Here is a 13412-nt window from a genome sequence, read left to right on the forward strand (position 1 = left end):
TCAGATCTGACTTTTTAAAATCGGATCGGTTTTGTCAGAAACGGCCACAGATTGTCGAATTCATGGCTGTTTTCTGACAATCTGCAGTCGTTTTCAACAATTGATTGACTTTCCAACACTCGACAGTTGGAACATTGAGGGGTAGATTTATTAAGCTCGGAGAAGTGATAATATGTCTGGTTTTTATCACCGGCCAATCAGCTCCTACCTGTGAAGTTACAGGCTTGGTTTGAAACATGACAGGTAGGAGCTGATTGGCCGATGATAAAAACCAGACAGTTTATCACTTCACCGAGCTTAATAAATCTACCCCTGTATTCCAACTGTGCAGTTAGTGTCAGATCAGCCTAAAATGGCCAGGGTTCTGACAGTTGGAATCCCGGATTGAATACCCCCCTAAGGGTGGTATCCAAACTCCCGCAGCCATCTCCCGATGGGGGAGATGGCTGCGGGGCCCTATTCAATGCTGTCTTCCCCGACAGCATTGAGCAGGGGATCTCGGCAGAATGAGCCTGACTTCACAAGCAGTCGGGCTGGTTCTGCTGAGAACGGCCAGGAAGTGACGAGCTCCCGGCTGCAGCTCGCCGTTTCCTGGCCGCAACTCGTGCCCAAGCTCCCTTCTCGTCCCATCTGTAAATTCTTGGTCAAGCAGACCGAGAATGGGACTGGGTCACGGCTGTCGGGCCAGCTCGACAGCTGTGACCCAAGATTGAATACCCCCCTCAGTCTGCTTAAAGAAACAGTGCTTTCCAGTCAGTGACTTGGAACGTAGGAGCGGAATACAGTGAGCAGTTGTACTGAGATAAAAGGACAGTGCGGGTCACCACTAGAACACATCACTTCCCACAGGATTAGCCATCTTTAACAGCAAGTATCTATACATCATATCAGTCATCAGTTCTTGCTTACATTGTAGTAGTCCCATACAACCATGGGCAGGGCTCTGCCAGGAGGGTTATGGGTCTCTCGTACGCCATCAGTGTAACTTGTGACATCCAAGTTAATGCCAAACTGTACATTATCCTAGATTTGAAACGGATGAATAATTATGAGAAAACAGATTAAGCAGATGTCAGAATTACATACCGGTTAGTTTTAAGTCTATTAACAGAATTCAGTAAGGATCCCGGCAGTAGGGATCCCAACGGTAAATACGGACCTTGGGGTTAGGCACTAGTGGAAGGGAACTATAAGGGCTGTGGAAGGGGGGCCTAAGAATCGGTTGCGGGAGGGGGAGTTTAAACACTAGGCAATATCTTCAAAGTTTTGTTGGTTTGAACGGTACTTATGTATTATCTGGGCTGCCGATTTTTTGATTGTATGCCTTAACTTAAGGCATACAATCAGATGCAATGCGATATCGCATCGCATACGACCATATCGCATGCGTTGCGATGACCCGATTTTTCCATAGGATTCAATGTTAAAATGGACTGAGTCCATTTTAACATGGAATTCAATGGGAAAAAGGGGTCCTTTTCATACCCCTACTATCCAAGTGGGCATGGAGTTGGATATAAACCTGTGGCGAGCGTAGCTCGCCACCGAGCCCGAAGCGTGGCGAGCCCCGCGAGGGGACGGTATTCTGTGTCCGCTCGCCTCGCTACGCTCGCCACAGGTTTATATCCAACTCCATGCCCACTTGGATAGTAGGGGTATGAAAAGGACCCCTTTTCCCATTGAATTCCATGTTAAAATGGACTCAGTCCATTTTAACATTGAATCCTATGGAAAAATCGGGTCCATCGCATCGCATCGCATCACATGCGATATGGATGGATGCGATGCGATGGACCCGATTTCAAAATCGGCAGCCCAGTTAGTACATAAGTACCGTTTGAACTTAGTTGGAAGGACATATAGTCCACATTGTCTAGTGTGTGCATACTATTGCACTATCCTGTGTATCATTCATCGCATCTACAGATGAGCCAGCATGGACTGTATCACGTCAAGCAGTCCAATCGAAGGATAGAACATGACACTGGAATTTACATTGTTCATTACACTGGAATTCTTGCATGGTCTGGGCCGAAGGTAAAATCGCCCCGGCCATCTGCAAGATTGGCGATTGCACCCAGTTGTACCTGGTCTGTACCCAGCTTTAGGGTCAGGCTGCAGGAGAGGGACGCAGTGGTAGAAGGAGGTTATGATTAGGATAAAAACAATAAAAATCGGTCTGTCCGGATTCTGATCGTTGGGATCCCACTGTCTGTGTTCTGATTGTCAGGAGAGTAATTATCAGGATTTCGGAAGCATCCCATTAACTGAGCCATCTAAATGATTTATTCCAGAGTCCAATATACAGAACCTACTGTATAGGTTAATCAAGAATTTACTTTCCACGTAACAAAAGCTCCACAGCACACACACAGAACTGTTCCTATTACCATCTATCCAGCCACTCACGTCTCTGAGAATCCGGTCAAACTCTGAAGTAGAAAAGAAGCCATCATAATATTTGGTGTTGTGCCGTCTGATCAGAGCAGGCTTTCTCTCCCATATATTCCTGCAGGTAAGGAGGGAAAGCAGTGTGATCGCACAGGAGGCCTCATGTGGCAGCTACTCCCTTCTTTGGCTCATTACTACTTACCTCCTGTTGGTTTCTTTGTGTTGTGGTGAATGTGGTAATACAAAAGGCAGCATGGCGCCCATGATATTAAGTCGTACAACATCGAATCGCATCGCATGCCATGTACCCAATGCGATTTTAAATTGTATAAGCCCCTGTATGATTTTTAATTATATAAATGCACCCCCACTTTCAACGCCAACCCGAAGCGTGGCGAGCGCAGCGAGCACATGAGGGGCGGCGGTATGCGTCCTCCGACCTTTTAATACCCCCCCACTATCCACGTCGGCGTGGAGTTGATTTTATATAGTGTGGCGAGCGCAGCCGCATATTACTTTACATGTATTCCGCGTCCCCTCGCTGCGCTCGCCACACTATATAAAATCAACTCCACACCGACGTGGATAGTGGGGGGGTATTAAAAGGTCCAAAGCCGCGTACCGCCACCACTCGCGGGATCGCTGCGCGTGCCACGCTTCGGGTTGATGTTGATAGTGGGAGTGGCGTTTGGGGTGCTTTTAACATACTAAGCACCCATTACGGTTAATTATCTTATAGGGGGCACATTTAACATTGAAAACACCCATTAGGGTGCTTATACTATTTTAAATCGTATACCATTGTATATGGCATACAATGCGATCGTATGCCGGTCTGCGCTGGGCGCCGTGCTAGGAAACAAGTACCGTATATTTAACTGCCAAGCATCTGAACACCCTCCTATATAGGATACTATATAATAAAATATCATTGCTGCTCCAATTATGGGTGTATTGCATGCCTGTTGACCCTAGATGGTGCCATCTCACAGGGCACCGGCCACCACAATGCGCACTGTCTCACATCCTGGGTCCTGCAACAAACTTCATAGGGCAAATAAACTGCAGTACCCCAGGGAGGTTGCCAGTAATTTATTCATGACAATTCATTTCCACTGTACTAGGTTCCTCTGTTTGCTTTACAGCTGAAGGCATGCTTTCAGGCAATGTTAAAGGGCAAGGCTTTAGGTGGATGGGGGCGGAGCTAAGAGCAGCCTGCAGGATGGGTGGAGTTTAAGCTAAGAGGGGTGAATGGGTAATGCTTTAGGAAGCCAGAGGGGTTTGGGTGGGGCTGTATGCAGCAAACTATTTGGATAGTAAGTACAATAGAGTATGCAGCCAAACAAGAGCCATATCTCTATGGCACGTACCTCAAATGCATCACAGATGTGAAACTAAACAGGGTCGCTTCATAAATGACTATACATAAAACTTATCAATAAGGTGACAATTGATTGTTTCAGTGCAGCCAAGAAGCAGTGTTATACTGCATTGCTCGCCACATGTATAATAATGTACATCTTGGAGCTTTATTAAACATAAAAAGCAAAGAATTGTAGCATTCACTGATAAGTGCTGCTTTTCTGTGACACTAAATGCTACCGAAAATTGCATTCCTTCATTGGGGAGGGGGTCCCCAAATCCATCATGTACACAAAGGAAACTGCAGAAAAGGGGACCTACCTGAAAAATTCAGCTGATGTAATAGGAGAAATGAACCACTCAAACAGGGCTGTAGCTCGATCCTTACTGTTCTGCACCTTCCCCAGCGCCTGCAGCACTGAGTGCAGAGGGGGCCCCACATGTTGTTTGCGGTTTCTCTCCAAACTCTAGATCAATGCACAACCACAGAACACGTCTGTTATAATGTAGCATTTGAGCAGGTGCCTACTTACCCCCAAGAAATAAAATATGACTGTTAGTGGGTAAACACAGGGAATGCCCACCCTTCCAATACAATTACTCAAAACAGTAAGATGGAGTACCCACTATGGGACAACAAGGGCATCCCCAGTGTTTGAGGAGGCTTGCTTATACCTATTAAAGTGCCCAGTTTGTACCAACCACAGAAGTGTTCATTCTAGCACTCTGCACCTAATCAGTGAGGGAAGAAGGGGGCATATTTTGATTGGCAAAATGTTGGGCATCATGTATCACTAGTGATACACCAAGTGTAACATTTTTTCCTTAAAAACGTAAATATTCCCTCTTCACTGGGGCCAGAGTGAACAATAAACAGGGCAGGACTGAGCAAACATTTCCAATGAACTCAGCAGACATTAGGAGGTATTCAATGTTCTGACGGAGATCTATAACAGTTAGCAATCCCGATAGCTCGCCATCAGAGTATTCAACTGCCCCCCCCCCCCCCCCCCTTCTCTTGCCGTTTCCACCTCGCTGGTTTTTTTCAGCGAGGTGGAAACGACAAGTGTGCCCATTAAAACGGCAGGGCTCACCATTTAAGGGAGTCCTCACCATCCTCTGATGGCGAGGATTCTTGCAAAACATTGAATACGGTGAGGGGGGTTGGACAGCGACAGCCTCGCCGTACAAACCCCCCCTCGCCGCCACACATAATACACGTCATTGTGAAAGCCTGTAACACCCTCAATCACTGTGACAGCCTGTTATCACCCCCCCCCCCTGTGACAGCCTGTTATCACCCCCCCAATCCCTGTGACAGCCCGTGATCCCCCCCTAATCCCTGTGACAGCCTGTGACCCCCCCCCAATCCTTGTGACACCCTGTGAAATCCCCCCCTCCATTGTCAGACACTGACAGCCTGTGATCCCCCCACCAGTCAGACACTGACAGAACATGCAACGCTCACCATTCACTACACTGTCAGCCTGAGCCCTCCACTCAACAGGCACTGCTAGTCAATGTATGCGTTTCTTTGGGGTTTTTTTTTTAAATACTTATTTACTGGATGATAGAAAAAAATGTATTACCGTCAATTCCACAGGTCGCGGTTTTCCAGAATTATCAGTTGTGCACAATTTTTTTTCTTTCTTGCTTGAGGTTTTTGTTTTCTTGTTTGAGGGAATAGGTGACTGTAACACATGTCCACTGTCCTCTTGCAACACCTTAGAATTGCTTATGACTCCTTCATAAATGGGCATGGATGACTTCCGTTTCTTTTTAAGTAGCTTATGAGAGGTCTTGGAGATGGCAGTCTTGTTCTTGTTCTTCTTCAAACCCACCTGAAAAAAAACTATTTTTTTAATCACCTATGATAATGAGAGGTTATAATAAAAGGTATACGGTCGTTAGGTCGGCACATCAAAGGTCAATATGCATTCGGTTGACCACTTAAGGTCGACATGGCTTAGGTCGACACCGGTATTATGTCTACAGTCAAAAGGTCGACATGGGGTTTTTAACTTTTTTTTTTTGAGCCATCATGTGCCGACAGGCGGTATTTCATGCCCTACCATCCACTAGGGCGTGGAGGGAGAATAGAACAGTGTCCAAAGCATGGTGAGCGCAATGAGCCATGCAAGGGGACACGGTGCACCGATACAGTGTCCATGTTGACATTAGTGAGGAAAAAAAAAAAGAGAAAAACCCATGTTGACCTTTTCACTGTCAACCCAATGAGCCATATGAAGTTTAGTAGCATTCCTTACACTGAGCTCATATATTCTACAAATTTGTACATTAAGGGACAATATTTTAGCTCATGTTCAGAATTATAGAAACTTTGGCGGAGCCAGGCCCGCCCAAGCATGGTGTTGGCAGACCCCACCGGTAACCTCGGTGGCCCAGCCCCAAACGGTGATGTCGGTGGGCCCGGACCACCCTTTTCATGCTGTCCCCGTACCCCAGCACCCTGCCCTGGCCGGATGCTAGAAGGATCACTACTTTCCCCTGATAACTGCTGTTATCAGGTATTATGCTTCTCGGGCCTGTATAATCCACAATAAGTAGCAGCCGGGACCCACGATAACACGTGATGCACTTATCCCTGATTCTGGATCACATGACATTTCTGCCCACCAAAGTGGCTTCAGGGATAAAAGGATATACCGCTTACATCTAAAGAATACAGAGCCTGGACAGACACAGAGGATACTAGCCTTCGTTCTATTTACTTATGATTATTTGTATTATAGGTAACAAGTGATACGTTCTAATGGGCAGCTTGTTACAAAATCTAATTCACAAATCATGCATTATGAATAGGTAAGATGCATATGTTATGTTCTTTAGTAGGGTAAAATTGTTAATAGAACATAGATATCTATAATACCCCTTTCACACTGCACAAATAACTCGTGTCTGACCTGGGTTGTTGCCGGGTCGACCCGGGTCACTGTGTGATGTGAAATAGCCTTTTGAAAAATCCCGGGTACAGCAAACCGGCAATCTGTCCTGGGTTAAAAGAAGGGCTTTACCCAGGCCAGGTCCTGTGCACACTATAGGGAGGAGGTCGCCCCCCCCCCCCTCCCCCCTCCCAATCACGCCAGCTTATTGCCGGATCGCTATGGGGAGCTTCACCTCGTAAATGCCAGGTCGCTCCCGGGACAGACCCGTGTCCAAAACACGGGTTGCGACCCCGCATTTGCGATTTGAAAGGTGTCAAAGCACTACAAGGGTTATAAAGGTTAGACTCACTGCCTCAACAACACTGGTGTGTACATGCGGTAGGTAATATAGATTGGGAACGACTGATGAGAATTACTCGATATCTTGATATTCTGGCAGAAACTTTTCACAGTAGTTTTGTACATTTAAAAATGGACATTGTGACTTTAATAGCATCCAATACAGCGTACGCAATACATTTTTAATAATGCCACTTCAATGGACAAGGGGTCATAAAAGGTTAAGCGGAGTACACACTATGCAGACTTGATAGCGTACCTGCCGTTGCACTGACAGGGCAGCAAATTCAGGTAAGCATCTTACGATAAGCTCCTCGATGCGTTTGTCGTCACATTACAGCTGAGCAGGCATTAGTTGCCTGCCCAACCGTGACCTTAATCTTCATCAAGTGTTCGGTTGGTCAGCGGACCACCAGTACACATAGCTAGACGTGCCAACATTTCTGTAGCTACATATTGGCTGTGCTAAAGGGTCAACACAATGTATCTGTGAACATCATTCACAAACACATTGGGTGTCCTCAGCGGTAGGGGCGGCCATCGATGATTATAAACCATCGATGGTTTATGGCCGATGTTGAATAGTTTTGCCATCGATGGAGGAGAAACAGATGGTTTCCCACCATCGTTGTCAAGCTTAAACAAATAGTTTCGTTTTTGCTTTTTTTCCTAAAGAGCGGGGACATGGAGCATAGCTCCGCCCCAAAACCTGTGAAGCCACGCCCTCTACATGTTTATTGGCCCACAGGCCACTCAATCAGAGAAAATGGATGACCATTAATGGCAAAGGCAACGATGCCCATCCCTACTCAGCGGCTGAACCCAAGGGTTAGGCGTTATTGTAGGCAGTGAGGACACGTGGTAAAGGGGAGGAAAGGAATAGCACATGGGGAAGAGGTCCCTGCTTGTGAGAGCTAACAGTCTAAAGAGAGGGAGGCAGACAGAGTGATACAGAAGGGAGAGACAGTGAGCAAGGAAAGTTAGGATGAAAGCTACAAGGCTTTTATAAAGTAACTGGTCTTCAAAGTTGGAGAGTCTGATAGGGAGAGCGTTCCTAAGGTAAGGCTCAGTAGAGGCAAAGCATTGGATATGGGAATGGGAGAAAGTAATGGGTAAATCGAAGTGAAAATGTGGAGGGTGACGAGGTTAGTTATGTAGTGTAGTAGGAAAGGAAGAAGTAAGAGCTTTGGAAGGAAGTGTGAGAAGTTTAAATTGAGTTCTGAAAGAGTGCCAGTGTAGGGCTTTTAAGAGTGTGTTTGGAAAAGAAGCTGGGCAGCAACATGCAGGACAGATTCTGTATGACAAGTGAGTGGATGAGGGTCTAATGGTGTGTACACACAGTAAGATATGGCTTCCGATGTTGCCGATATAGTGAACATCGGAAGCCATATCGCATGCTTTTTTAGGGCTTGCGAGCCCGATGCGCGCTCCCATGTGAGCGCGAATCGGCAGCCAAATAGAGAGGGCAGGCAAGACTATATAGTGCAGATCTGCACTATATAGTCTAAATTGTGCCCCTCCATGCATGCCGTGCGATGCGATCTGATCGCATCGGGACTCGCATAGCACGGCATATGGCCCCCGTGTGTACACACCATAAAGGTGTGAACACACATGCTATTAACGATATCATTGTGCATATCATTCAGGGTGTAATTGCTGTATCATTAATGATGCGCGCTCCCACAGATCATTAACCCCTACTGTCTATAGACATGTAGTCCAATCATCAATGCCTGCTTGTTCGGCAGGGATCCAGGTGACATCACTGAACTTTATTGCGAACAATGTTGTTCAGTTTAATCAGTGGATTTCACACCACCCACAATGTCATGCTGCAGATTTTATAGTGTGCATGGGGCAGAAGTTGCATAGAGGGGGAGAAAGGATCTAATTCTAATAAATGCTGTGACAGTGTGCAGCGTACATGTGATGCTAACATGCTCTCTCTAACTAATCTGACAATGTCCGTAGCACGGATGGCTGGAGCACTACATGACCCTCTCTATGAGGGAGAAAATGCTCTGTTCCTTCCTGGTTATGTATGATTGCCATCACCTGTGGTGAGCTAGGTAATTGATAAGACAGGTGTTTCACCACAGGTGATGGCAATCATATATTACCAGGGAAGTCCAGGAACAGAGCATTTTCTCCCTCATGGAGAGGATCAGGTAGGCAAGCATGACCCGATAGCACATCCTGGCACTTGTGGTTCCTCAACAGTAAGAATCACAGGGACTAAGTAAAAACCGGAATCGGATAAGACACCGGAACGCCGGACCAGACATCAAACTCTGCATTCCGGAGCTTATAGTGTCTGGTCCGAGGGGTGTCCCATGCGGGGGGTGACTTGTCCGGGGGGATGCCTGTGATTGCTCACACCAGGGACATGGGGAAGGGGAGATTACAGCCTCCCCGTCTGGTCTGGACCGTTCCAGTTTTTATTACACCCCCGGACCATGCGGTGAGGCTGTATTCTCCCCCCTCTCCTCTCCCAGGTGACAGGTGCGAGAGCAGCCTCATCAGATGGAGCACCCCCGGACAGGACACCCCCGGACCGGATACTACAAGCTCCGGAATGCAGAGTTTGATGTCCAGTCCGGCATTCCGGTGTCTTATCCGATTCCGGATTTTACCCATACCCAGAATCACAGGCTGCCCAAGCCATATGCCATTCCCTGTCCCCCACACAGTTCACCCAAATTCAGTGCATCATACCCGACCTGTGGTGTTGTTTCTTGGTGCAACTGCTTATAAATAGCAAATGCGGACACACGTGGGACAGCCATGTCCACGACACACAGAAGCGAGAACGGGCGCCGGGCAAAAGTGAGGGCAAAGTCACGCACGATATGGCTTCAGCCGCCAGAGGCACGTTTATGACGTCACCACAAGTCTTAAAGCGTACGCACAAGATTCCTAAAACGAATAGTAACTGCTCCACCTAGCGATGAGCACGAGTCATCGCAGGCGGCTAGTCATTCTACATTATTAAAATTTTCTAGGCTTCATACAGAGGTTTCCAGTTAATGGCCTTTAATTTTACTATATGGATGTAATTCTTTTGGATAATGTGCACTAAAATTGAATGAGTTGCTTAAAATCTCCATGTACTCTGAAGGTATACAGTGTACAGTAAACACCCCAGCACTTTCTCTGTATACTTCAGCGTCCCGTCTAGCTAATGGCAGGAGCTGATTTAAGGGGTGAGATCGCCCCTAGCCACAACTGTAACGTCCTGTCCCTTGGAACCTTCAGAAATGTGTCTTGTGGGCCTTTGCTCCATTTACAGCTAATCTTTTTTTTACATTTTTTATTTTATTTTAAGATTGTGTTTCTTGCCTACAGTGCGCTGGTGCCTTGTTAAGATTCAATGGAACCCTTTGGTGATACTGAGAAGCGGCGACATCAGATTGCACTAATATTCTTTAATCAAATGGTCAAAATGATAGGTGACAGTCAGCCAAGTTCAAGTCTTAAGCCAATAATTGTGCAAACCAGCCACCAAAGAAGTTTGAATGATTATTGGTTGTGTGTGTTAACTTCAGTCTGTGAATGGAGATTGCATCCTTACATACTCTTTGTGAAGATGCTCCATTTATTGGGCAGTTACTCCAGGGAGCCTTTTTCCATGTTGAATGGTCAGATACACTGTTATGCAGTATATAGCCAACTTTTGGACAATGTCACAGACCTACCGATCCCTTCTCCAAATACATCAATCTGATTGGCACAGCCCGTGACTTGGGGGTCACTTTAGACACACGGGGTCATACACATAAGGTACACTGCCACCAGCACAAGCCCAGTTTTAGCTGGGCACGTTAACGCGTTAATATTGAGTTAACGCTCTGGAACATTAACTGCGATTAAAATATTTAAAGCAGTTAACGCGCGGGGGGGGGGGTGCACGGGTGCACGAAGGAGGGGCGATGTGGCAGCAGGGAACAGTAAAACGGGGCTGACAGGCACGGGAAAAGAATGGGAGATGGGGCTGCGCCGCACGGGTGCAGAGCGCCTCTCCAAATATGGCCACCACTGTGTAGGAGACAGACGCTAGAGGTGCTCCTTTACCTCTAGCGTCTGTCAGGGAAGTTTAGAGTGCACACACAGCGCTACCCGGAAGTGCAGATTCTGGGAGCGCTGTGGACCTGCAACCCATGGCATGGAGCAAGTTAACCCCCCTAGCATGCAGCAAGTTAACCCCCCTGGCATGGAGCAAGAAAACACCCCCTGGCATAGAGCAAGAAAACAGCCCTTGGCATGGAGCAAGAAAACACCCCCTGGCATGGAGCAAGAAAACACCCCCTGGCATGGAGCAAGTAAACACCCCCTGGCATGAAGCAAGTAAACACCCCCTGGCATGGAGCAAGTAAACACCCCCTGGCATGGAGCAAGAAAACACACCCTGGCAACGAGCAAGAAACCCCCCACCTGGCAACGAGCAAGAAACCCCCCACCTGGAAACAAGCAAAAAAAAACCCACCCCCCTGGCAATGAGCAAGTAAACCCCCCTGGCAACGAGCAAGTAAACCTCCCTGGCAACAAGCAAGTAACCCTCCCCTGGCAACAAGCAGGGAACCCACTATGGCAACATGCATGCAATCCCCCTTGGCAACACGCATGTAATCCCACCTGGCAACGAGCAGGGAAACCCTGGCAACAAGATTTTAGGTAAGCGGCGCTTATGTGCCTATCAGTGCAATTAATCGCAGTTAATCGCAAAAATTTCATGCGATTAAAAATTTTAATCGTTGCCCACCACTAAATACAATATATAAAAAAGGTAAGACGTACGCCAATAGGCGTTGAGTCTGAGCTTAAGTTACAAAAATGGTTAAAAAGATGGTTAAGTATATTTGAAGACTATACACAGACTAATACAATCTCAAACAAAATAAAAGGAATAAAAGGACAGAAAACCTAACTCACTTACTCAAACGATCCTAGGTAATTCTGTTGTGGGGGACTTTCACTGAATGGGTGGTATCTATGGTCATTTCCAGCACATAGCTAAGGATCCCAAGAAATGCACAGAGACACCGGACAGGGAGACAATTATCCCTTTGCAGATGCATGTCCCCACCCTTGTATTTTAACCAGCTCACTGCTGGACAATGGACCCTGTAATGAGCCAACCCCCTCACCTAAGTATTTGTAACCTGAGGATTTACGTGCATGGATGGTTAACGATATTGATCATACACACTAGAAGAGTTTTTAAACAATATCGCTCATAGGGGCCTTTGTGTACAGTATATATGGCTTTAGACTTGTTTATTCATTTAAGAAAGGGATGAGACAGAGAAGAAGAGACAGTTGTAAATCCGATTGAGGAGAGAGCGAGATAGATCAAGAGAGGAGAGATAGATTTGAGTATAAAGGTGATATTGGAAGTCGAATGAGCAAATGAGCTCACTGAAAGAGGATGTATAAAACTAATACTTCCATGTTCTAACATGGCACATGAACAGTGCATGAACAGTAATGGGAGAATCTGCTGGGCAGAATAGCCATCTCTGTTAATGGTTAGAATGGCAAATGCTTTTCAGACCTTGATATAGTGGCCAGAATCCAGAATCTATATAGAGTAATGCTGGGTACGTACTAGATGATGTGTTCCCAGTACGACATTGATGGAGGAGCTGGCACCGTCACGTGCATACACAGCATGGCAACTCTGCCTGCCCTCCCTCCTCTATCCCCCTTCGATGCTCCAACCCCCAACCGTGGCACTCACCTATCACCCGATTCCTTAAAAAGTGCTCTCGCACTGCTGAGCGCTTCTGGAAGAAATCACGCTCCCTTGCGGATTATCTCCATTTCAAATTCATTCTTTCCTCCTTCAGCTCTGCCCTTGCTCTGGCCAAGGAATCCTACTTTAAGTCCCTCATCCTTTCCCAATCATCCAATCCCCGCAGGCTCTTCGCCACCTTCAACTCCTTGCTCTCCCCCCCTCCTCTAGCTCTTCCGTCCTCCATCGTAGCCGCTGATTTTGCTACCTACTTTTCAACCAAAATCTCCTCTCTCAGGACTGCCATCACTGCTGCCATGACCTCACCCTCTCCCTCCTCCCCTCCTACATCTCCACTCCCCTCCTTCCAACCCCTGTCCTCATTTTACCCCACCACTGCTGCTGAAGTCCACTCTATCCTTCAATCCGCTTCTCCCTCCACCTGCCCGCTCGATCCTATCCCCTCCAATATTATCCGTCGTCTCAGTCCATCAGTCTGCTCTCACCTGACTCACCTCTTTAATCTTTCCCTATCCTCTGGGATCTTCCCTTCCTCCTTCAAACACGCTCTTGTCTCCCCAATTCTCAAAAAAACAAATCTGGACCCCAACTCTCCATCCAACTACAGGCCCATCTCACTCCTCCCTTTTGCCTCCAAACTCCTAGAACGTCTGACCTAT

General features: G+C 47.0%; 1 protein-coding gene across 1 annotated transcript in view; it reads right to left on the minus strand.

The window, feature by feature from the left end:
* Window positions 1-9851, minus strand: part of RIOX1 (ribosomal oxygenase 1) — a 29783-nt gene extending 19932 nt beyond the window's left edge. The window contains exons 1-5 of the mRNA XM_083176051.1: window positions 9722-9851; window positions 5343-5594; window positions 4075-4220; window positions 2410-2509; window positions 910-1023 (exon numbers count right to left, since the gene is read on the minus strand). Coding sequence (XP_083032177.1) covers window positions 910-1023; window positions 2410-2509; window positions 4075-4220; window positions 5343-5594; window positions 9722-9787 — 678 coding nt within the window. The 5' untranslated portion in view covers window positions 9788-9851. The remainder of the gene's footprint in view (window positions 1-909; window positions 1024-2409; window positions 2510-4074; window positions 4221-5342; window positions 5595-9721) is intronic.
* Window positions 9852-13412: the final 3561 nt, after the last annotated feature.

The sequence above is a fragment of the Crinia signifera genome, chromosome 3 (genome assembly GCF_055691185.1).
Source record: "Crinia signifera chromosome 3, ASM5569118v1, whole genome shotgun sequence".
In the NCBI taxonomy this organism is placed as follows: domain Eukaryota; kingdom Metazoa; phylum Chordata; class Amphibia; order Anura; family Myobatrachidae; genus Crinia; species Crinia signifera.